General features: G+C 36.0%; 7 protein-coding genes across 7 annotated transcripts; 4 read left to right on the plus strand and 3 right to left on the minus strand.

Annotated features, from left to right (window-relative positions):
- The first annotated feature begins 882 nt into the window (after positions 1-882).
- On the plus strand, positions 883-6462 carry LOC110372610 (SOSS complex subunit C homolog B). The gene is made up of 3 exons (XM_021329449.3): positions 883-1054; positions 5809-5972; positions 6169-6462. Exons 1-3 carry the CDS (start codon positions 1024-1026, stop codon positions 6322-6324), a joined length of 351 nt encoding a protein of 116 aa, XP_021185124.1. The 5' UTR covers positions 883-1023; the 3' UTR covers positions 6325-6462.
- On the plus strand, positions 6330-8157 carry LOC110372539 (rRNA N6-adenosine-methyltransferase METTL5). The gene is made up of 4 exons (XM_021329320.3): positions 6330-6465; positions 6768-6982; positions 7176-7316; positions 7681-8157. Exons 1-4 carry the CDS (start codon positions 6331-6333, stop codon positions 7829-7831), a joined length of 642 nt encoding a protein of 213 aa, XP_021184995.3. The 5' UTR covers position 6330; the 3' UTR covers positions 7832-8157.
- On the minus strand, positions 8147-15244 carry LOC110372538 (putative aldehyde dehydrogenase family 7 member A1 homolog). The gene is made up of 8 exons (XM_049839306.2): positions 15001-15244; positions 11810-12026; positions 10966-11183; positions 10276-10491; positions 9873-10052; positions 9392-9574; positions 8953-9159; positions 8147-8648 (listed from the first exon to the last, which is right to left on the minus strand). Exons 1-8 carry the CDS (start codon positions 15172-15174, stop codon positions 8430-8432), a joined length of 1614 nt encoding a protein of 537 aa, XP_049695263.2. The 5' UTR covers positions 15175-15244; the 3' UTR covers positions 8147-8429.
- On the plus strand, positions 13003-14685 carry LOC135117274 (leucine-rich repeat-containing protein 74A-like). Its single transcript, XM_064036089.1, has one exon. It carries the CDS (start codon positions 13003-13005, stop codon positions 14683-14685), a length of 1683 nt encoding a protein of 560 aa, XP_063892159.1.
- Positions 15245-16151: 907 nt separating the features above from the next.
- Positions 16152-17455, minus strand: LOC110372532 (synaptic plasticity regulator PANTS). Its single transcript, XM_021329310.3, has 3 exons — positions 17123-17455; positions 16576-16740; positions 16152-16452 (listed from the first exon to the last, which is right to left on the minus strand). The coding sequence occupies exons 1-3, from the start codon at positions 17213-17215 to the stop codon at positions 16231-16233; spliced, it is 480 nt and encodes a 159-aa protein (XP_021184985.3). The 5' UTR covers positions 17216-17455; the 3' UTR covers positions 16152-16230.
- A 67-nt stretch (positions 17456-17522) lies between these two features.
- LOC110372531 (peroxisomal targeting signal 1 receptor) lies at positions 17523-19503 on the plus strand. Its single transcript, XM_021329309.3, has one exon. The coding sequence runs from the start codon at positions 17677-17679 to the stop codon at positions 19270-19272; it is 1596 nt and encodes a 531-aa protein (XP_021184984.3). The 5' UTR covers positions 17523-17676; the 3' UTR covers positions 19273-19503.
- On the minus strand, positions 18716-21840 carry LOC110372530 (probable tRNA (uracil-O(2)-)-methyltransferase). The gene is made up of 4 exons (XM_021329308.3): positions 21218-21840; positions 20950-21143; positions 20514-20747; positions 18716-20391 (listed from the first exon to the last, which is right to left on the minus strand). Exons 1-4 carry the CDS (start codon positions 21696-21698, stop codon positions 19525-19527), a joined length of 1776 nt encoding a protein of 591 aa, XP_021184983.3. The 5' UTR covers positions 21699-21840; the 3' UTR covers positions 18716-19524.
- Between the last annotated feature and the right edge of the window lie 120 nt (positions 21841-21960).

A 21960-nucleotide genomic window follows, 5' to 3' on the forward strand; every position in this document is an offset into this window, starting at 1 on the left:
GTTAAAATGGAAACCATGGGAATCAATATGTTCCATTAGGTAGTTAGGATTCTGAAAGTGAATTTTCTATCTTACTGTACAGAATCATAGCATGGTACGATGCAGTACGAATTACGATGTCTCATGTCTGGGTCGCGCAGACGAGTTGAATGACCTGATTATTCAAGGAAACATTAGTTAATTGAAATCAAATCGTACATTGCAAACGAACATGCGTAAATATTTATTGGAATTTTTAAGCGATCATAAATATTAATTTGCTTTAAGGGATCAAATATGTGAAGAAAAGTGATTTGGGAATGCGGGTTCGTCAATAAATTCTCATCTACATCATAACCGGTAATTACGGAAAATACGTATTAGAATCAGTGCGGACAGTTGGCAATCCTGATAGACAAGATTTCCGGTCAGTTACGATGGTCAGCCGGTTTTTGGATAATGTGCTACAGTAAAATATTTTATATGTTTTTTAGTATGAAAGCCTTAAATTTGGTGAGAATTTTGGTATTTTCATCTTTGTATAATAATAACAAAAAATACGAATCTACGATGGCCATGGTCATGATCCGCTACATTACTATAACGGAATGTGTTTTTACATTTCGTTTCACATGCGCGTACCAATATTTACAATGAGTTAAAATATGTGCGTAGCGTAATATCATTATCATTAATCGTTTTTTATTAGTCTGGTACAAGTGTACTTGGATTGTAACTTAGATTTGAAAATTATTAGATAAATTGACCCTGACCCCAGAATAAAAAATATCGATTGGACTTGGCCTAAAGTACAACACTACTGGCTCGATCGTCCTCCTTTTTGTCAGTGTCATGAGTGTCATGTGTGTGTGGTGTCATGTCATTATTTTGTAAATGTCAATATTGGCCAATCCATCTGTTGATGTTGTATTTTTTATTCTTGAAAACCTTAGCAAAGAAGTAATTTAATAAGCCTTATCACACTAAAACTAAGAACCTTATGCATTATATCTTCAAGTAAATCTTTACTGAGCAGGATATTAGATGGCGTTTCCTCAGCCTAACGCACAAAGAGGTTAGTTTTTGAGCAAAAGATATTTTAATTTGCACTTATTATTGTTAGGAATTTATAGTCTATGACATTTAAAAATGTAGGGTTTGTTGGTCTATGAAAAAGAATGACGGTGGTGTGATTTGTCATGATGTAAAAACCAGTGAGAACAATGTTATAATTCCTAACAAAATGTGATTGTATTTCTTTAACTATTAATAAAGACTTTCAAGAATACCAGAAGTTTGAATACCTACAATAGGTTATGGGCCCAGAACGCCCGAGAAGAAAAAATTAAAAACCGGGATTGGGTAATGAAAAACCCAACATGAAAAACAAGTGAAAAAAACTAAAAAACAGTAATAACAAGGAAGAAAATAAAAAACGGTGAAAAACTAAAAAATGGAAAAACCTGAGATAATACAGATAGAAAAATTAAAAGATGCGGAAACATTTTTATTGTGGAAATTTGAATTCAATATACACTTAAAAGCGGCAAATCTTGCAAAAACAATTGCACAAATAAAAGAAGATGACAAGAAAAGTGACTTCAGTATCAAAGATGCTCAGGTGCAAAGAATTATCATAAGCAGTATTGATAAGAAACTAAAAGGTCACATAATTAATTGCAACAGTGCACGTGAAATGTACGTAAAATTATGTGAAATATTCGAAGGTTCTGAGCAAAGAAACAAAGATGCCCTATTACAAGAGTTTTTCACATATAAGAAACAGGACAGTCAATCGCTTTCCCAATTAATAAGCGAAATAGAAAATTTACAATTTCGTATAAATCAGCTAGGAACAAAATAGATGATGAAATGGTCATATCCAAAATACTAAGCTGTTTACCAAATAATTTAAACTATTTTATAACTTCTTGGGAATGCATGGCAGACGATAAAAAAACCCTTCAAAATTTAACAAACAGACTTCTGGCTGAAGAAAATCGAATGTTGAAAGCAAAAGAAAGTGACAAGCAGCTAGCATTTCAAGCTACATCTTCATCTACATCTAAGAAAAAGTTTAATACAATAAAATGTTTCAAATGTAACAAAACAGGGCACATGAAGAAAGACTGTAGAGCCTGTAATATCTGCAAAAGGGACAACCATGAAGATAAAGACTGTAAGTTTAAAATAAACAGTGCTCAATCTGTAAAAAATTAATCACAGAGAAGAAAATTGTTTTTCAAAAATAAGAATAAGAATGAGAATGAAGAAAAAAGTAACAAAAGAATAGAAAAGGCATTTTACAAACGGTGAAATTCAAGAACCAAAACTGAAAGAATTTGTTGTAGATTCTGGGTGTACTGCACACATGACCAAAAATTTAGACATACTAAAATTTTTTGAATGTAAACCATCATCTGTTTTGACTGCAAATGAAGAAACAATAGAGGTGAAAGGGACTGGTAAAGTCATTGGCAATAAATGTACTCTTAATAATACCCTGCTTGTTCCTGACTTATCACAAAATTTATTATCGGTTAATGCAGTTACAAACAATCAAGGAGTGGTTATATTTACCAAAGATAATGTAAAATATATAAGGAGTCAGAATTAATATTAACAGGAAAAAAGAAAACGGTTTATATAAAATTAATTTGGATGATAATAATATGCAAGAAAAAACACTGTTAATGAAAGAAAATGGCACTGCCTTAGAATGGCATCAAAGACTTGGACATCCAGGAAAGAAAATACTAGATATATTACCAGATGTGGCAGATGGAATAAAAATAAATGGATTAAGGCAAATAGACGAATGTGAAATCTGTACACAAGCTAAACAAACAAGACTCCCATTTAACACAGTAAGAAACAGAGCCAGTAGACCACTTCAATTATTACATACTGATGTATGTGGACCGTTCGAAAACAAAACTTATGATGGCTATAGTTATGTTTTAACCGTCATGGATGATTATACTCATTTTACAAAAATATACTTGCTTAAATATAAAAATGAAGTTAAAGAAAATTTAAAACATTATATAGAAGAAACAGAAAGAGAGAGAACAGAAAAGGTATCTACCATAAGATGCGATAATGGAGGTGAATACACAAGCAATGATTTTAAAAATGGTGTACTGAAAAGGGAATAAAACTAGATTATACAGTACCATATTCACCACAACTAAATGGTAAAGCAGAAAGACTAAATCGAACCTTATTAGATAAAACCAGAGCATTACTATTTGATTCAGGGTTAGATAAAGAAATGTGGGGTGAAGCTGTATACTGTTCTACTTATATTATAAATAGATTACCAAGTGAATCTTTGAAGAATAAGACACCTTATGAGATGTGGCATGGTAAAAGGCCTAATATATCTAATATATGCAAGTTTGGTTCAATAGTATATGCTAAACAATTACATTCAAATATTAAGAAACTAGATCCAAGAAGCAAAAAGTTAATCATGATTGGATATACTAATAATGGATATAGATTGTGGAATAAAGAAGAAAGAAGAATTGAAATAGCAAGGGATATTGTTATAATTAATAATAATAAGAAAATTGGAGAAAAGTATGAAGAAACAGGAAGTTCGGTGATAACAGAAATAATACCAGGTAATAATGAAGAAGAAATAAATCAAGAAGAAGAAAGTGATGACAGTTATTATGAAATAGAAGAGTTAGAACAACAAAGGAATGTAATAGAAGACAACATCAGATATTATTGATGAAGTAGAAAATGATGAAAATAAAGAAAGTAATACTGCAGAGATAGAAACTATAGAAACTATAAATACAAAACGACAACGGAAAAAACCAGCTTACCTGCAAGATTATGTATTACTTACGTATGATGAAGTCATGAAGTCTGCTGAAAAGAATAATTGGGAGAAGGCCATAAATTCGGAGAAGGAATCATTGGAAAGTAACAATACATGGGAAATAGTTGATATAGGAAGAGCAAAAGGACACAAGATATTGTCAAGTAAATGGGTATTTTGTGTAAAAGAAAATGGTACTTACAAAGCAAGACTTGTAGCGAGAGGCTTCGAACAGCAAAGCATTGACTATCAAGAAATATATAGTCCAGTAGTAAGTCAATCAGCAATAAAATCATTAATAGCAATTGCTGCTTCAAAGGAATATGAAATGATAACTTTTGATGTGAAAACAGCATTTTTGTATGGCGAGTTAAAGGAAGACATATTTATGTATATTCCTGAAGGATATGAAAGACAGCCTAATAAAATTTGTCGTTTAAAGAAAGGACTATATGGGCTAAAACAGGCACCAATGACATGGAATAAAAGATTTACAGAAACTTTAAGGAAACTTGGACTGAGAGCTACAAAGTCAGATCAGTGTGTGTTTTTTAACGAAGACAAAACTATAATATTGGCTATATATGTTGATGACGGTTTGGCCATATCAAAAGACAAGGAAAAGTTATTACAGATCTTGCATCAATTGGAAAAAGAATTTATCTTAAAACATATGAACAACCTCAAAACTATATAGGTTTTGAAATAAAAGATCAGAACAAGGCATTTTGTTGCATCAGCAGAATTATACAGAAAAATTACTTAGAAAATATAATATGTATGATTCCAAAGCTGCAGATACTCCATGCATTGTGGGAAAGGAAAATGAATCTAAGATGGCTACGTCAGATTTTTCATACAGAGAACTAGTTGGTGGATTATTGTACTTGTCAACCAGGTCAAGACCAGATATCAGTCAAGCTGTGAATGAAGCAAGTAAAAAGGTAGAAAATCCATCAAGGCAAGACATATTAGCAGTAAAGAAGGTGTTGAAGTACTTGAATGGAACGAGAGATAAAGGGATTTTGTATAATGCTGGGAAAGATATTACAAGATTGCATGCATATTGTGACTCAGATTATGCAGGTTGTACAGAGACCAGACGAAGTACAACAGGGTTCATAATAATGTTGGCAGGTGGACCTATAGCTTGGTGCTCCAAAGACAGCCGATAGTAAGTCTATCGTCAACTGAAGCTGAATATATAGCAGCAGCAGATTGCGTTAAAGAGTGTTTATACTTAAAGACTTTTATAAGTGAATTAATTGGTAGCAGTATTAAGATTAGTTTGAATATTGATAACCAGAGTGCTATCCAATTGATAAAAACAGGTTCATTCAGCAAGAGATCTAAACATATAGATGTGAGATTTTATTTTATACACGAAAATTATAAGAAAGGATATTTAGATATTATATATTGTCCTACAAATTATCAGATAGCGGATATGTTGACGAAACCACTATATAAAGAAAAATTTAAATTTCATTGCGATAAAGTTGTTGTGTAAATTGAGAGTTATAATTAGAAGTGTTTAAGTTAATGTTTTGAAAACTTGTTTAAGTTAATGTTTTGAAAACTGATGGTGTTTCTGAAGTAATTATAAGGTATTTTTAATTTATGTTCATATATTAAAAATAGGAGAAGGTGTTAGGAATTTATAGTCTATGACATTTAAAAATGTAGGGTTTGTTGGTCTATGAAAAAGAATGACGGTGGTGTGATTTGTCATGATGTAAAAACCAGTGAGAACAATGTTATAATTCCTAACAAAATGTGATTGTATTTCTTTAACTATTAATAAAGACTTTCAAGAATACCAGAAGTTTGAATACCTACAATAATTATCCATGCTGATTATTTCTTAGTATAAAAATGAGCGGTAAACACAAACATTTTGTAATTCGTACAGCTATACTTCCCCGGAACTTGGTTGTTACCTTAATTAAGCCATGCTTGAACTTTTTATAATTTATAGAGTTTTATTGTTACAGAATTAACGAATAGGAAGATATTGGAGGAGCTTCAGCTGAAGAAACAGATGCTCTTGAAGCAGGGTGCTGTGGCTCCACTGACTGCTACCTCCATATCTCTGACTCAGCCTAATCCAGTCAGTCAGCTGCCTATGTGCTCAATCCCTCCAGTCTCTGCTACAGCAGTAAGCAATATTTCTTAGCTATTGTTCATAGTATATCTGATATGTTCTTAGCAATTACAGCAATTGATTAAAAATTATATATTTATTTGTCAAAAAGATAAAGGCTAACCATACGCAGTATGTGCAGATTTTAATAAATCACTAATATCTATTCACCTTTATAATTTTTTAAACACACTGTATGCTTCCATTTCAGGGATTCCCTCAACTGCCTGAAGCTAACATAGTGAATACAAGTCACAGAGCAGCGTTACAACACGCAAACGCCACATCTTGTGGCTACTTTGTGTCTCAGGACTCTTCATTCGGAAACCAGATCTTACCAGTTCTACCCAGATTTGATAGCAAGTGAGCAGCCATGTCTGCTGTTATGAAGCTGAAGACCCTTCATGGCCATTTGGAGAGCTTGAGTGGGTTTGCAGAACCTAAAATAAAGTATGAACAATATGAGACTCCAGCCCAACTTGCAGCTACTGCACTTTATACTATTCAGGTTAATATGGCAGAAATATCTAACATATATTTTTTCCTATTTAATGTTGAGTAAGCAGAGAAATCGCTCACAATTGTTTCTGTGTGACAAAGCATGCAGTGTCCTATTAAAATCATCATTATCTCCCAAGCCTTTTCCCAACTATGTAGGGTTGAATTCCAGTCTAACTGGATGTAGCTGACTACCAGGGTTTTACATGTAGCCACTGCCTGTCTTCCTTCTCAATCCAATAACCCAGTGTCATTCTTAAATCTTAAATAAATAATATAATATACTGAAAAAGAAATCTCTTTTTATTACAGACACAATTTGAATCCATAGAAAACTGCACTGTGCTAGATGCTGGCTGTGGGCCTGGCATATGGGGCATTGGGGCAGCATTGCTTGGTGCTAGCATGGTGACTTCCGTAGATATTGACGATGATGTACTGGAAGTATTCAAGGAAAACGTTGATGACATGGAAATAACCAACATTGATGCTATACAGTGTGACTTTCTGGATTCGAGAGTGTGCAGGTAATATTCTTGATAATGAGAAAGAGAAAAAAACCATACTAAGTATGTATACTTACCTTGCCACAAAATTAAATGTGTCTGTTAATAATAGATGTCAAAAGCCAACTTAGCCAACATCCATACTTAATTTTATAATTTATACACCTATAAATACATGAATATCATTTTTTATTTCATTCCTCGTTATTCACAGATGGGAAGCCTACTTCGACACAGTGTTGATGAACCCCCCGTTTGGTACAAAGAACAATGCTGGAATAGACATAGAGTTTCTCCGAATGGGTACTATTCTCAGCAGTGATAGTGTTTACTCATTGCACAAGACTGCCACAAGGTACCACTTTGTTTTTGTAGTAAGATTTATCCTACCACTGGCTTCACTTCCCCCAAATTGAATTAATTACTTCAAAAAATAATGAAAAGTTGTTATTGAAGACCCATTTGTATTTTTTTTTTATTTCTGCTGGTTTGCCATATCTATATGAAACCCGCTTTCCGTTGTCACGACATAACATGAAAACGGCTTCACCAATTTAGCTGAAAATTAGAGGGGAGGTACACAACTTGACCCGGGAGAAGGTTTTTGTCAACATCTGGCTACGGGACGCGGGTGAAACTGCGGGCGAAAGCTAGTAGTGCAATAAAACTCCAATTCTTATTTAATCCAGAATAGAATTAAAGTCTTCTCGATGTTGCAGAGCTCACATAGAAAAGAAGATTAAGGACTGGGGTATGAAAGGTAGTGTCATTGCTGAAATGAAATATCCACTGCCGGCCACATACAGGTTTCACAAGCATCATAATAAGGACATAGCTGTAGATATTTGGAGAGTGTACCATCCAAAATAAATTATTTATAGGAAATAAGGGAAAGAATATAGTTATGTATTATGTGACAACAATGCTCCTGTTTTTAGGCTGTTTTATATATATGAATAGTATTTTAATACAAATAATTTTTTGCTACGAAGTAAAAATGGATTTTTTGTCTTCGTATATTTTGGACAGTAACTGTAAGTAGTAAAATTGTTTCTTTTGTTACAATATAAATAATGTTCGCTCCATACAAAGAATGTATTTACTTTTAATTAAGATAAATGTAAATCTTTAAACTTATAAATAGCTCAATGGACTGATAAGGAAATCTGAAAGGAATACATGAAATGATTTTTAAATATTTATTTTATTTATAAACTCCTCAGTCTTATACACTATTATAGAAAGACTTATCATATTATACAAAGCTGTTACATAACATTAGTGGAATACATCAAAACACTTCAAAAAATATTAAAAATACTGTGTAAAAAGAACTTAAAAACATACTTTGATATTATGACTCCATAAAGAAAATAGTTTTTATTATGTGACAGCTACAGTTGACAACCGCCATATTTGTTTTTTTATCTGTGGTGGCTGGTGTTGCCATACGCCAAAGTTTTGACGTTTATTCGTCTCCAAACTTGATGTTTTGTGCCAGTTTAATGGTTCCGGAGTAGTTGATGGTGACGGTTGAGCGGCGCATGTAGTTCTTCCAGGAGTCGGAGCCACACTCGCGACCGCCTCCCGTCGCCTTCTCGCCTCCGAAGGCGCCGCCTACCTCTGCGCCGTTGGTGGGGATGTTCACGTTTACGATACCGCAGTCTGAACCGTGGGGGCCGATCCACTGCGAAAACAAAAGTATAAATAAGTTAGAATTAAAAACACAGATTAATTTCAGCAAATGTGTAATGCACTAAACATAGTCTGCTCCATCGATGTATATGGTCCTCTTCTTGGGAATGCTATTATGGCCCGGTGGCACACACACACAAACATCCTACGTCATAAAGCAGCCAGTTACGTTGGCAATAGGCGAGTTTATGTGCAAAAATTAACACAATTAACTTATATCAAACCATCGATGTGATATATTAACAACACAGTTGATATTTTTAAAGATAACTGTTAGAGCCTCCCTTGTTACATACCTTGAAGACATTTCCAAGGTTTTCAGTGAAGAGACTGGAAGACAAGCCCTGTTCTACTTCGTTGTTGTACTTGATGCCGGTCTCGAGGTCCGGGATTTCAATGCAGTAGACGATAGGGGCGAAACACTCGGTCTTCACCAATGGGGAGTCGTGGGGAAGTCCTGTGACGATCGTGGGCTCCACGAAGAATCCTTCGCGTTCCATTACCTGGCGAATTAATTTGTTAGATTATTTATGAAATATGTGATTTGGCCGTACGCAGGGGACTCTTGCGTCTTCGAAAGACAGCGTGAAAGTAGACCAAATTATATTTCAAAAAAGGTTCTCGTCTTTTCATAATTCCAAGAGTGTTCTAAACGATTAATTACTTCCAATTCATTCGGGAAAAGGCTAGGTAGATGATGACGTTATCGGAGCAAAAACGATCTATGAAATATACCTTTCCTCCAAATTCGATCTTGCCTCCTTGTTTAACGACTTCAGCAACAGTCTTCTTGTAAGCTTCAACGGCGGCGGGCGTATGCAGAGGTCCAATAAGGGTCTCGGACAGGAGCGGGTCTCCGATCTTGCTGACCACTCCAGCGAAGGCTTTAGTTAAGCGAGCTACGACTTGGCTGTAGACCTGGGAAATGGTATTTTGTTACAAATGTTTTTTCATTACCATAATTGGTGCTACTACATACACTCCCAGAACGGATTCTCTGACCTTCTGATGTGTAAAATTCTATGTACGCTGAAACGACCAAAAGACGTGAACACAAAAACTATCTGGTACAAATTCTATTTTTAACCGATTAAAAAAAAAGAAGTAAGTTTCAAATTCTTCAGATTTTCTTTTTTTTCTATAGTTATAAACGGTTTTGTGTACTTTTGGGAGTCTTGTATTGTAATATGCATGATTAATTTAACTATTAAGTTACCTTTTTGTGAATAAGCAGTCTCCTGGTAGTAGTGCACCTCTGTCCCGCGGTACCTGCGCACGCGAATAGGGCCGCGTTGAGCAGAAGGTCCAGGTTAGCGTCTTCGTTCACTATGATGGCGTTGTTGCCGCCCAGCTCCAGCAGGTGGCGCCCGAAACGTCTTTGTACTTCTACTCCCACCTAGAAGTAGGGGGTGTTAGTTTTTGGGCGCATTATTGAGAGATTACTCCGTAATTTTCTCTGATGGTGAAGAAATTAGATAATAGGATGTGTCACAAATTCTTTTTCTCCTACTTCTGTGGTGGTGGACGTTTTGGGGCTGTCTCGTATAATTCGAAAAGTGCTGTTTTTCAGCCTACTTTGAATAAACGATTTATGATTTTGAGTCTAAGTCAGTGGATACCTGTTGTCCAACAGCTGTGCTACCAGTAAAGGAGACGAGCTTCATCCTGTCATCTTTAACAATCTTCTCTCCGATGTCTTTCCCGCCGACGCACAGAGCGGCAACAGCGCCGGGAATGTTGTTCTTCTCCAGTACGCCTTCTACGATCTTCGTGACCGCTACAGCGATCAGGGGGGTGGTTTCCGATGGCTTCCATACGCTGACGTCTCCGCATACCTAGTGGTGTATGAAACTTGGGTTAAAGGGGAAAGAGAAGGTTGCCTAGTTTTTAGGGACAAGGTCTAAAGTGTAGGGGGTATATATCGATGATTTTTTATTCAAATGGAGAAGTTTAATATGACGTCACCTAAAGAAACTATTCTACGCCATGATATAACATTTATACATATCATTCTTAACCTTGATATAGAACTAAGCTGTGATAAAAACAAATATTTTTGCCTATTTACTCCTCAAGATAAGATAGCTGTTAAATTAATGTTAAACTTGGGATTTTTCCTCGAGACTGTTAATTAAAAGTAGATAGAGCACCTTTGCTATGGCGATAAAACTTTGACGTAGGTACCTATATTTTTCTCAGGGACTCTTCTGGCACCCCTCAAACCATCTACGTACTACAACTTCATCCTATTATATACATTTTCGATCACGACTTCTTGACCACATACCACCATTTTGTATAGTCCTTACCATAGCAATAGCGCTGTTCCATCCAAACACAGCTACAGGGAAGTTAAAGGCAGTGATGATTCCCACAGCTCCGAGAGGGTTCCACTTCTCAATGAGCACATGTCCAGGTCGCTCCGAGGGGAAGATGGTGCCGGGCAGAGTACGAGACAGGCCTAATGCCAAGTCGCAAACGTGAATGTATTCTACGACTTCACCAATAGCCTCGGGGAGGATTTTTCCTGGGGAAGGAGATTTGGATCAATATTGAGTTCAATTGTGGGTACTTTGGTTAATAGATTAGAATTTCTGAAATTAAGTAGGTACTACTATCTGGAAAGAGCGAGTGTGACGTGCAGTTTTGGCTGCCTTGAATATTTTGGCTTAGTATTTGTCCTTAGACGCAGTGAGGGAGTAAGAACAGAGCTAGGCTAGAACTAGCGTAACCGACCTAATACTTCATTCTGAATAATGCCATTAGATTAGGTCGACTGTGCTCGTTAAGTTTCAATTTCACATATCAAGCTTACAAAAATAAGTAGTTCGGTTAGCTCATAGTAACTAATCAAAACTTATCTATCTGCTTGCGGCAATATTTTCAACATTGGTGGTATACCTTCAAACATTTATCTTCCTTATCAGATATCACATAATATTTATATAAATTGCCATCTTCAAATGTAGGTGTAAATGTTTATCATACGCTGTCTAAGATTAGATTCGAGTCAACAAACTCAATCAAGTACTGATTACCTACATAAGACTTTTATAAATCAAGGCTCTTTTAATTACTACGAACTCCAAAGCGACGATCTTTATAATTGACAGAACCAGGTTCATGTAACACCCTTCATAATGTTGGTCTTACCCATTTCCAAAGACACGAGTTGTCCAAGAGGCTGCAGTTTCTCCCTGAGGGCGTCTCCAATCTGTCTGACGACTTCGCCCCTGGCCGGTGCGGGGAGCTCCGCCCACGTGTGCCATGCGTCCTGAGCTGCTGCAGCACAGGCCTCGTAATCAGAGGCGCTGGCGGCCTGCACCTCGGCTATGATCTTACCGTTAGCCGGGCTGAATGACTTGATGATCTGGTGAACAGTTATAAATAAGTCTATGTAGACGACAGTGTTGTGGTGTCGTAAATAAAATAGGATAGTATGCGTCTGTCGTGGTCAGCCAATAGACAGGTCACCGTTCCTATCCATCAGGCTATTAAGGAGTACCTGGGTTCGCTAATGAGCTACATGGGTACTATGCTACAAGGAGATCTTATTGATGCAGATAACTTACGTCGTAATGTTAACGACAGATAAATGTGTGTGTTAGCTTTCCATTTCTATAATCATTTTATTGCAATAAATGAACATCTATAAATATGAACAGTATTATATTGGATCACCAAGAGTACAATAATGATAGGCACTTAGCTCGTGTCAGTAAAACAGAGGGGATTATTTACTGTACAGAACAATAACTATGTTTATTCAAACTTTGAACTCGTTAATTAGTTATGTAGATTGAGATTTTTTGTGATTCCATGCACCTAAAGGGGCCTTCTCGGTAGCCGTACCTACCTATAGGGTAAAATAGATGTAAGTTGTAAGTATAAAGTATATTTACATTCTTATACCTACCTACACGTGCCTTGCTAGTCTAGAAAAGAGACAAAGTTAACTGACGTAATGCGTAATATTCTCGATCTTTAGTTAGACATACATATAATATTTGAACGTTATCGTGGCATAACAAAATTAACTTAGGCCCAGATGTGTAGGTTTGTACCTATATTAAGTATTTAAGTTTGTACGCAATTATCTAATGAGTGGCATTTGCTTTCGTCCTTTTATTTTCCAGTGCAGAACCGTAGCGTAGTTGGAAACATTAAATTATTAAAACATACCTTACGCCTACTTGGTAAGTATGTTTTCGACAAAGAGGTACAATTTACCACTTCTTATTGTCATTTTGACAATTTGTGTTTTTCTAAAGAAATTAAACTTATGTTAAATTTTATCTTACTTTATTTTTATAATATTATTGTAAATCCATTTTACGTCGTACCTCATGGAGTCAACCAGTGACTCAGGCCATTCAGATAAGACTATTGACTTCTTGTTTGTGGCGCAGGAGGAACAAAGTTCCGTAGGGGAAGCGCCCCTCCATGAATGGGCATCGTATATAGCTCCCGTAGTAAAAGAAAATAAAAAGAGACAGCTCAATGCCGAAGGACTCTACGATCCAGGAAGTGGACTCCTATGTAACAAATATCTAGCAGTGTCAGACAGCTCAATATTTAGACATTTATATTATAACTACCCAGGTGTTTCTGATCCTGGTATAAAAGAAGCCCTTCTTTTATCTGAGAAGCCAGTTGTATACCCAGACGACGGCCAAGATCTATATTTAGACTTATGCAAAGAAATGAATAGTTGTCCAGTGAGAATGTTCCACAGAAACTTAATGAACTCGGAAATAAATATAAGTTATTATGGAGTAAACCCACAAGGTGTTCGTGCCATGGCAAAGGCTTTACAATATAACAAAAATGTGTGCACATTTAATCTAACTGGCAATTTTCTTAATGACGATGCATGTTACCATCTAGGTCGAATGTTAGCCACCAATAATACACTGACTGAGCTGATCCTGGACGGCTGTCGTATTGGCGCCTCGGGTATACTTCGGTTGGGTGACAACTTCCGTCTAAATAGAACATTGGAGCACCTGAGCCTTGCTAACAACGAGCTTGGCGAGGCCGGTGGCCTTCATTTTGCTCAACAGGTATTTGAAGGTGCGACCGTCAAACGAGTCAATTTAAAGAAGAACCAGCTTGGCAGACAGACCGCATTGGCACTGGCAGAGGTTTGGGAGTGGAAGAACAGATTTACTTGTCTAGATCTTTCCTGGAATAATTTCTTCCATGTGCCGTCTATGGTAAAAATGCTGGATCAATTGGCGTTAAGCGAATGGTTAGTGGAATTAAATTTGAGTTTTAATTCTCTAGAAGGAGAACGTGTGGCTAACGCTATTAAAAATATTCTCCTTATACCGACGTTGGCAGTGCTAAACTTGAGCCACAATAAGTTGCAAAAGGAAGCAATAGAAATAATAATATCTAACTTGATTTCGGCTAAGAAATTAACAACGTTCGACCTGTCCTACAATCCTTTGACTCCGCAAGATGCTCAGGCTGTGTTGCAAAAAATGTTACGACCTCGAATCAAAATAACTAGCTTAGTGATGAAAGGCGTTTGTGTTCAGAAGCCATTCTTAGCTTTGCTTGCGAGAGTAAAAAGGATGAAAAGTCGCAAAAACTTCGAATGTTACTTTGACACCGTATTACAAAACTGGACTATCGTGGAGCCCGATGCTAGAGAACTGATTCTGCAACGAGCTCAGTACCTCGGGAAGTCTGGCAGGAAGAATAAAGTGGACACAGCCTTATATTTCCTAAAATTGGCAAAGGAGTACGATAGATCTGTTACTCCCAAAGACTTCATCGAACGAATAGCTGAAGACCGTGTGGCTATCGATGATGATCTAATAGAAGAGTTATCATGGGTATTCCCAGGGCCAAAGACACCTAAATCAAGAACTATAAATTTAAATTTAGTGTGCGAGTTTATACAGCGGTTGTGGCCGGATAAGCAGCTGCCGCCGACACCTCCTCCCGAGCCTGAGCCCGAGCCTGAACCCGAGCCGCCGCCACCTCCGCCGAAGGGGAAGGGGAAAAAGAAAGGCAAATAACTGTTCTTCTTCATTTAACTTTGTTAAAATTATATTATGTACCTATTTTAATTTTAGGTTACGTATTTTTTGTAATACATATTTTTGATTAGTACTCTAATTCGATGGCTGTATTTTTGTAATAGACTTTAATTTTAAATATTATTTAAAGTAGACTTCTTAGTTTTATATTAATTTTACTGTGTACTCCTATCAATTATGAATTTGAATATAATGATATTAGACCGAAAGGAATTTCTTAACCACTGGTGGCAGTAGTTTACTACTGCCGGTTATCTTATTTATTTAGTACAAATAATAGCTTTATCAACTCACCTGGCCATTGGCCTGCCATTTTCCATTGAACACTCCTACATTCTTCTCTTGCAGTCCCAGCTCCTTTAGGAAGGAGTATTTGGGGTCGTCGATGAGATAGGAGGACGCGTTACGAGCCATTGGCACTCTTATCAACCGCAGGGACAACACTCTCCGACACAATACACGGCTCATTTGTGCGGCTCTCACTACAGTCTATCTTACAATACGTATATTACATTAAAATAGCGAGATATGCAGTAAACAAATTTTATCATGTTTGTGAACAATTAAAGGCACTGCTACGTCTTATCTGACTGATAACTCGGTTGCCAGGTCAGGAGTAATTGATAAACTTTTTCCAATCGGTTTGTTAAGACTGAGTATTGTCGCGTAATGTTACATTACATGAAGAAAGTTAATAACAACATTGAAAATTGCATTTAATTACGTCAAGTACAAAGATGATGTAAAAACAAGATCATAAGTTAGTTATAATAGATCTTATAATGTTAAAGGGTCGTCGGACTTAAAATATCTCATACGGTTCAATTCAATCAATCGATCGATTTACGAAAAAACATGTTGTTGTATGAATGGATATTTGAGGAAATAGAATTTTATGGAAATGCGCGTTCGCCCACCCCAATCATCGTTTAACCTGTGCGCTATTTTAAAATCCTAAATTCGATTCCAAAAATTGAAGATCTGTCTTGGATATTCTCCCAAAACGTTCATTTATTATCCCAACCTACTGAATTAATTTTACTACAGCTACAGCTGGATTAGCGTACTTTGATTAAAGAGAGTCTCAGTCATTGTGTAAACATTTTGGGCTCCAATCTGTTCAGAACAGTAACTGACCTCCTCCGTGGTGGCGCGGATGGGAACGAGAAAAGTATATACTTAGGGCCCCCAGAAGTTAGAGATCTTGATTTAGGTGGTCCATTGTCGACCATCATACATAAATGAAATTTCCTGGTGGAGGGGGCACTTCGCGACGCCTCTGAGACCGCGGCGTCCAGTTAAGACGCCCTTGATCCACACATCTGTGACCTCTTTGGAGCCGCTAGTATAGCATTTCCAAACTTACAAGGACTATTGCCATGGCAACCTAATACTGAGGTCCTCTTCTGAGGTCTGACTGAGCTTAATTAAAACAAAATCAAATCAAAAATGTACAGCTTAACTTTATTAACTAAAACTATTAGGTATAAATTAGCTACAATAATAATTTGTACTTATCACTGGTCACATTATGGTACAAAACTTTTTGTCTTCCTCCACTTTTCCTTCTCTCAGTTCTTTAGCTTTCACAGCAAGGTAGGTGTTTTCATCTCTTTTTTGCATCCACTCTGGTAATGGTTTGTCCCAGTCTGCAGGTGGGGCATCCCGTTTTTTCCAAATGTCATTTCTATAATGAGCTCTTAGTCTTTCCATCCTTCTTGCTTTTTCACTGGCTATTAAAGCTTCCTGAGAATAAATGGAACCAGTAAAAACTATGTTAGTTTATAAGACCAGTTTGTGGCTTTATTGACTACTTCAGTTCATAACTTCATGGACCCGAATAAAAAGTATCTAAACGGCTATACTTACAGCAGCCTTTATGTCCCTCTTGTCTTCCCATTTACAGCAGTTGTCATAGTCTTTCTTCCACTGGTTGCAGTCTAATGTCTCACCATAGACAAAATACTGTTGGAACCGGCCTTTGAAGCTTGTGCACTCTTTGTACTCATCTTTGTACAGTTCACAGTCTCTTATCTAAAAGAAATTAAACAATCACAAGTAAATAATGTATACAGCAAGTATGTGTATAATGTCATGCCGTAAAAATACCAACTTTCCTGAAGTTTTTATAATGTCCCTGTTTTCAAATTACGTTTTTTTTTTTTTTTTTTAATAATTAAGAATATTATATTATTGTTTGAGCTTTTTAACAAGTTAGTATAGCCATAATATGATTTTTTATACTGAAAAAATATGATTTGATTTGAAACTTATGACCTAACTTAAAACGAACAGCTTTTGGTCAGTGGATCATCTTAACGGCGGGTTTTTATTTATTGCTAGGCATAAATTTCTTTCACAGCACTGCATGGCTCAATCACTTGCACTAAGTAAAAGTCAAACAAAATATCCTTACCACCCACTTATCCTCCGGTCCCTGGTCTTCGTCGGTCGTTGTTTGAACGTTTTCCTGAGTTTCCTTCTCATCATTCGGAGATGTTTCCGACATTATTTATTTATTACCTTAGATTCAAAACAAGCAATGAACTTAACCTCAATTTCACTTATATAACCTCTAAACTGTGAACATGATTTTTATTTAGGAACTTTCGACCTGAATTGGGTTCTTTAATTAAGTATAATTTATTTCTATATACGAAGTTTCTTTTAATTTAGTAGGGCATATCATAAAATCGAAAATGCCGCTTTGTGAAAAAAGTTTACAGCTGATAAATGACACTTGAGACAGTGTGTGTGACACAGTGTGACAGTGTGAACTGACAGTTTTTTGTCAACGTCATTTCTGACATATCAGATTTGACAGCTTATATATTTACGTCTTCTTTGTGAACTTTGCACATTTTCTAGATTCTTGGAGTTTCTGTAACAAATATCATACAATATCATTGTGTGTAATGGTTGAAGTCAAATTATAATATTTCCATACAAGAGTCTAAGATTTCTCTGAAGATGTCGTTAAATAAACTGGTTGGTGGTGACTGTGGGGGCAATAACTCTCTTATCCAGCTATCGAATATTGTTCGTCGGGATGCTAACTCACAAATGCAATCTCGTGCCGACAGTATGGTTAGTGAATTCTTGGCACAGAATTATCATCCACAGGCTACCTTTAACATGAATGCTTTGCTAAACAATTTACCCAAGGAGAATGTGCAAAAAGGCGCCTCAACATCATCGTACGTTCCAGAAGTCAGTGCTCATCACTCAGTCAGTAGACCATGGACTGCAGGGCCTTCTCCATCATTCATGGCACAATCAATGATGCCAGGCTTTCATATGATGCAGCAACCAATGTTACATCAACAGCCAGTAGCAAACATCCCAATTCAATTTGTCAATGAGGCAGAAGTTGAAGCTATGGAAAGTGATGATGTAAAAGCAAAAGCTCAAGAATATGTTAATAGTGTAAAAGAGGATGATGAGTTGGCGTACAATCAGTTCATGTCGTTCATGAAGAAAATAAGTGCCGGAGAACTCAACTTAGGTGAATCAGAGGTAAAAGACCAGAGGAAACTCAGCAGAGATGAAATTTTAGATGAAATGGCTGAGAAATACAAAGATGAATGGGATAAACTCAGTGATGTTACTAATTATTGGGATACAGAGGCAGCTAATGGAATTGCTAAAGAATATACATTCTCTGAAGGCAATGTTATGTTGGAAAATAAAAGTGCTCTGGAAATAGGCAAGGAAAAGCTCAAAATGGGTGATATTCCAGGAGCTGTATTGTGTTTTGAAGCCGCAGCTCAGCAACAACCTGATTCTGCAGAAGCCTGGTTCCTTTTGGGGACAACACAGGCTGAAAATGAACAGGATCCTTTGGCAATAACAGCTTTGAAAAAATCATTAGAAATAAATCCAACACAATTGGAAGGGTACATCACTTTGGCTGCAGCATATACAAATGAAAATATGTCCAGATATGCTTACATTGCATTGTTGGACTGGTTAAAAGCTAGTCCTAAATATTCAGATATTTTCCCCCAGGATGTGGATCCCAGGAAATTAGATGTGAAGGATTTAGAAAACCATGTCAAGGCACTTTACCTGAAGACAGTGCACTTGAATATGAATCAGATTGATCCAGATGTCCAGAATGCTTTGGGAGTAGTCTTCAACATCAGTCAAGAGTATGACAAAGCTGTAGACTGTTTTAAGACAGCTTTGATGGTGGCGAGTGACAATGCAAAAGTATGGAACAGGCTTGGAGCCACTTTAGCCAATAGTGACAAATCTGAGCAAGCTGTGGATGCTTACCACCAAGCTTTGAACTTAGAGCCTGGGTTTATTAGGGCTAGGTACAATGTTGGTATCACTTGTATGAATCTGGGTGCACATAGACAAGCTGCTGAACACTTCTTAGTGGCTCTGAACCAACAGCACAAAGCTACAAGCATGTTTCCAGAATCTTCTACTGATACTAGTTCTTCTACAATTTGGACAACACTAAGAATGGTTTGCGCATTTATGGGAGAACATGAACTGGCAAAACAGGTGGATGCCAGGAATTTAAGTGAACTCAACAAATTTTTTGAACTAGATTAAGAGTTTATTACATTCCTTCTTTCGGTTAGATGTTAAGTGATTATATCTTGTAAATATGTATTATATAAATTGTTTTCAATTATAACTGATGGAATATGGAATTCATAATTATTATTATAACTGGTTTCAATGTTAATGTTATTTCTTTTTAAGGTTTATTTTTTTGGGTCATGTGTATCTTATCTTATTTGGGACTGAGTATAAATAAAATATATTTTCTATTTTTTATAACTTTGATTTATTATTTTCTTTTTATCTTATTTTCACATGAAGGAAACTGCAGTTTTCATCACTCAAGGGGCACCCCTGTGGATGATTGTTATAAAACCAACATTTCTTCTGCTGCACCTTTATAGGCATTTGTTTTAACTTTCTTTTTCTACTATTACTAACAACTTCATTTATTGTTTTTGGATATCTAAGTCCAACTTTTCCTGATTGGACTTCAAAAATATTGTGATTATTTTTCAAGAGTGTTTGTATTCCACCACATTCAGATTTCAATATATTTAAATGTTCTTGAGGGATAAGTTGAACTAGTTCATTGAACTCAGCTTTTCTTCCAATGGACCAATTGGGATCTGACTCTGTGCATCCCTCTAACAAGTATCGGCTAATGCATTCAACTATAGACTCCACTACACCTTTATCAATTTGAGTACAATTTCTTACTCTTTCAACTGGTTCTCGGGCTTTAAATTCTTTATCTATATTTATGTTGTGTGATGTGTTGGATGAATCTTTGCTTATTATTTCATCAATTTTGTTACAGTACACTGCATATTCATCTTCTGGATATATTCTGCCACTACTAACTAAGCATATTCTCTTAGTACTAGGAATCTTAAGCCTATCTATACCTATTTTAAAACCACAATCTTCACACAAGTGTTTTATGTGATCTAAATAATCATTGTATTGGCTTTTATATGAGTTCTTACGTTGATATTTAGTTCCATCAAAATTATAAGCACAACAAGGGAGTAGAAAGAAATTGCATTTATATGAACTCTTGGCTGCAATGACTGGTATCCAAGGTGTAAGCTCATCGGAATGGTTTCCAATAATCCAGTCCATATCAGGAAATATTGATGCGTCAGATGGTGTTATAGTTTTTTCCTGAAAATAGTATTTTAATGTTAAAATTACTACATTTAACATGTATACTCTCAGAAGAATGTTTATTGAAGTTAGAAATGAAATAAAAACAATTACAAATTAAAATTGTGAGTTATTCATACTTGTAATTTCACATCAGATGGGTACATATCCCAGATGTTTCTTTTTCGAACATCTAAGCCTATACCAGTGTGACCTTCTTTTGTTAGTATGTACACCAGTAGGCCATTTCCACATCCTAAATCAACAAAAGATTTCTTGTTGCCTGTCTTGTCCTCCCATAGAAGCAACAGATATGCTGCAATTGCAACATCTTCATACACAAATTTTGTTGCATCTGTACATTCTGGCCAGATCTGTAACAAACACAGAAAATTCTATTTACTTTTTTCCAATTCCATGGCCACCTCTAACCTTATGTAACCTTTTTGGGTCAGTAGGTGTCCATGGGGGTGAAGATTAGACCAAGATTTGAAGTGAAAAGGATTGTGGATTTCACGTAAACAGCTGTTAATATTTGTTACTGAAGCAATGTAATGTATCCTATTTGGATATTACCTTGACCATTTCTTTTCCATATTTTATCTTCAAATCATTGTATTTTTCATAATACTTAGTTTGTGAAACTAATGACAATGATTCGGAACATATTACATTAGTCTTGGCTTCATCATTAATAGGATTAGTTCCCCACTTGATAAGTTGAGGAAGCAGTGTGTTGGCAAGCCATTTATAAGACTTACTTGATTCATCTGGAAGAAAACTATATTGAGGTACATCTTATACAAATAAATTAATCTCAATATAGTTTTTAATAATAACATACCACTTTTAGCTCTTAGCGTGATTTGATTATTAGACAGAAATATACAATATGAAAAATCAGGACATATTTTCTGTTCTAGGCTTTGTGGTGTTACATTATAGAATGTGACTGTACACTTTTCTTTTTGCAAACACACAATTTGATAAGCCTGACTGTCCGAATAATTCTTTGGAAGCAATTCTATGAGAAGTACTTCGATTGTACTATCTCTGTCTTCAGATTCAACTACACTATCAATGTTAAGGTCTTTCAGAATTTGGGTCTTTAACTTTTCAATATTGTCATCAGTCACAGATTCATTCAGTGGACTAATTGTTGTAATTTCAGTTAAAGCTAAAACATTTTGCTTTCCACTACATCTAAACCATAATTTGCTGCCCCATAACCTCTTGTTGATAACGTGTGGCTTTGATACCAAAATATTTATCGAATCCCAGTATGTATCGGGATTCAATGTAGTTTCAATAGACTTGGAAGACATTCTACTGTATTAATTTGTTATATCACTCTTTTACAAACAAGGAAATCGCAATATAAAATGGAAAATATACGTTCATGCCCAAATCATCGGCTGATGTTTACAAAATAGACTCGACAGCTGTCACACAGCTGTGGTCAGGTCATGACAAATCAGCTGTCAAGTGTCAAAATGCTGCACTGGCCCACTGGCCAAAGATATTTTAGTCTTTGATCTTGTGGGTAGTGGGTTATCAACGCGAACGGAGGCAACGCTCAATATGAAA

This window comes from Helicoverpa armigera, chromosome 9 (assembly GCF_030705265.1).
Source record: "Helicoverpa armigera isolate CAAS_96S chromosome 9, ASM3070526v1, whole genome shotgun sequence".
Classification (NCBI taxonomy): domain Eukaryota; kingdom Metazoa; phylum Arthropoda; class Insecta; order Lepidoptera; family Noctuidae; genus Helicoverpa; species Helicoverpa armigera.

What these genes read in the sequence shown, in the direction of transcription:
- LOC110372532 (XM_021329310.3), bottom strand. Translation starts at nt 17,215, where the DNA reads ATGTCGGAAACATCTCCGAATGATGAGAAGGAAACTCAGGAAAACGTT. An exon ending in GACCGGAGGATAAGTGGGTG is followed by an intron (nt 16,741 to 17,122) that starts GTAAGGATATTT and finishes AATTTCTTTTAG; the next exon opens with ATAAGAGACTGTGAACTGTA. An exon ending in AGAGGGACATAAAGGCTGCT is followed by an intron (nt 16,453 to 16,575) that starts GTAAGTATAGCC and finishes ATTTATTCTCAG; the next exon opens with GAAGCTTTAATAGCCAGTGA.
- LOC135117274 (XM_064036089.1), top strand. Translation starts at nt 13,003, where the DNA reads ATGGAGTCAACCAGTGACTCAGGCCATTCAGATAAGACTATTGACTTC.
- LOC110372531 (XM_021329309.3), top strand. Translation starts at nt 17,677, where the DNA reads ATGTCGTTAAATAAACTGGTTGGTGGTGACTGTGGGGGCAATAACTCT.
- LOC110372538 (XM_049839306.2), bottom strand. Translation starts at nt 15,174, where the DNA reads ATGAGCCGTGTATTGTGTCGGAGAGTGTTGTCCCTGCGGTTGATAAGA. An exon ending in ACTCGTGTCTTTGGAAATGG is followed by an intron (nt 11,184 to 11,809) that starts GTAAGACCAACA and finishes CTCCTTCCCCAG; the next exon opens with GAAAAATCCTCCCCGAGGCT. An exon ending in GACTGCTTATTCACAAAAAG is followed by an intron (nt 9,575 to 9,872) that starts GTAACTTAATAG and finishes ACCATTTCCCAG; the next exon opens with GTCTACAGCCAAGTCGTAGC.
- LOC110372610 (XM_021329449.3), top strand. Translation starts at nt 1,024, where the DNA reads ATGGCGTTTCCTCAGCCTAACGCACAAAGAG. An exon ending in TCAGCCTAACGCACAAAGAG is followed by an intron (nt 1,055 to 5,808) that starts GTTAGTTTTTGA and finishes TTATTGTTACAG; the next exon opens with AATTAACGAATAGGAAGATA. An exon ending in CTCCAGTCTCTGCTACAGCA is followed by an intron (nt 5,973 to 6,168) that starts GTAAGCAATATT and finishes CTTCCATTTCAG; the next exon opens with GGATTCCCTCAACTGCCTGA.
- LOC110372530 (XM_021329308.3), bottom strand. Translation starts at nt 21,698, where the DNA reads ATGTCTTCCAAGTCTATTGAAACTACATTGAATCCCGATACATACTGG. An exon ending in CACGCTAAGAGCTAAAAGTG is followed by an intron (nt 21,144 to 21,217) that starts GTATGTTATTAT and finishes GTTTTCTTCCAG; the next exon opens with ATGAATCAAGTAAGTCTTAT. An exon ending in ATGGAAAAGAAATGGTCAAG is followed by an intron (nt 20,748 to 20,949) that starts GTAATATCCAAA and finishes TGTTTGTTACAG; the next exon opens with ATCTGGCCAGAATGTACAGA.
- LOC110372539 (XM_021329320.3), top strand. Translation starts at nt 6,331, where the DNA reads ATGTCTGCTGTTATGAAGCTGAAGACCCTTCATGGCCATTTGGAGAGC. An exon ending in CTGGATTCGAGAGTGTGCAG is followed by an intron (nt 6,983 to 7,175) that starts GTAATATTCTTG and finishes CGTTATTCACAG; the next exon opens with ATGGGAAGCCTACTTCGACA. An exon ending in TTGCACAAGACTGCCACAAG is followed by an intron (nt 7,317 to 7,680) that starts GTACCACTTTGT and finishes TCGATGTTGCAG; the next exon opens with AGCTCACATAGAAAAGAAGA.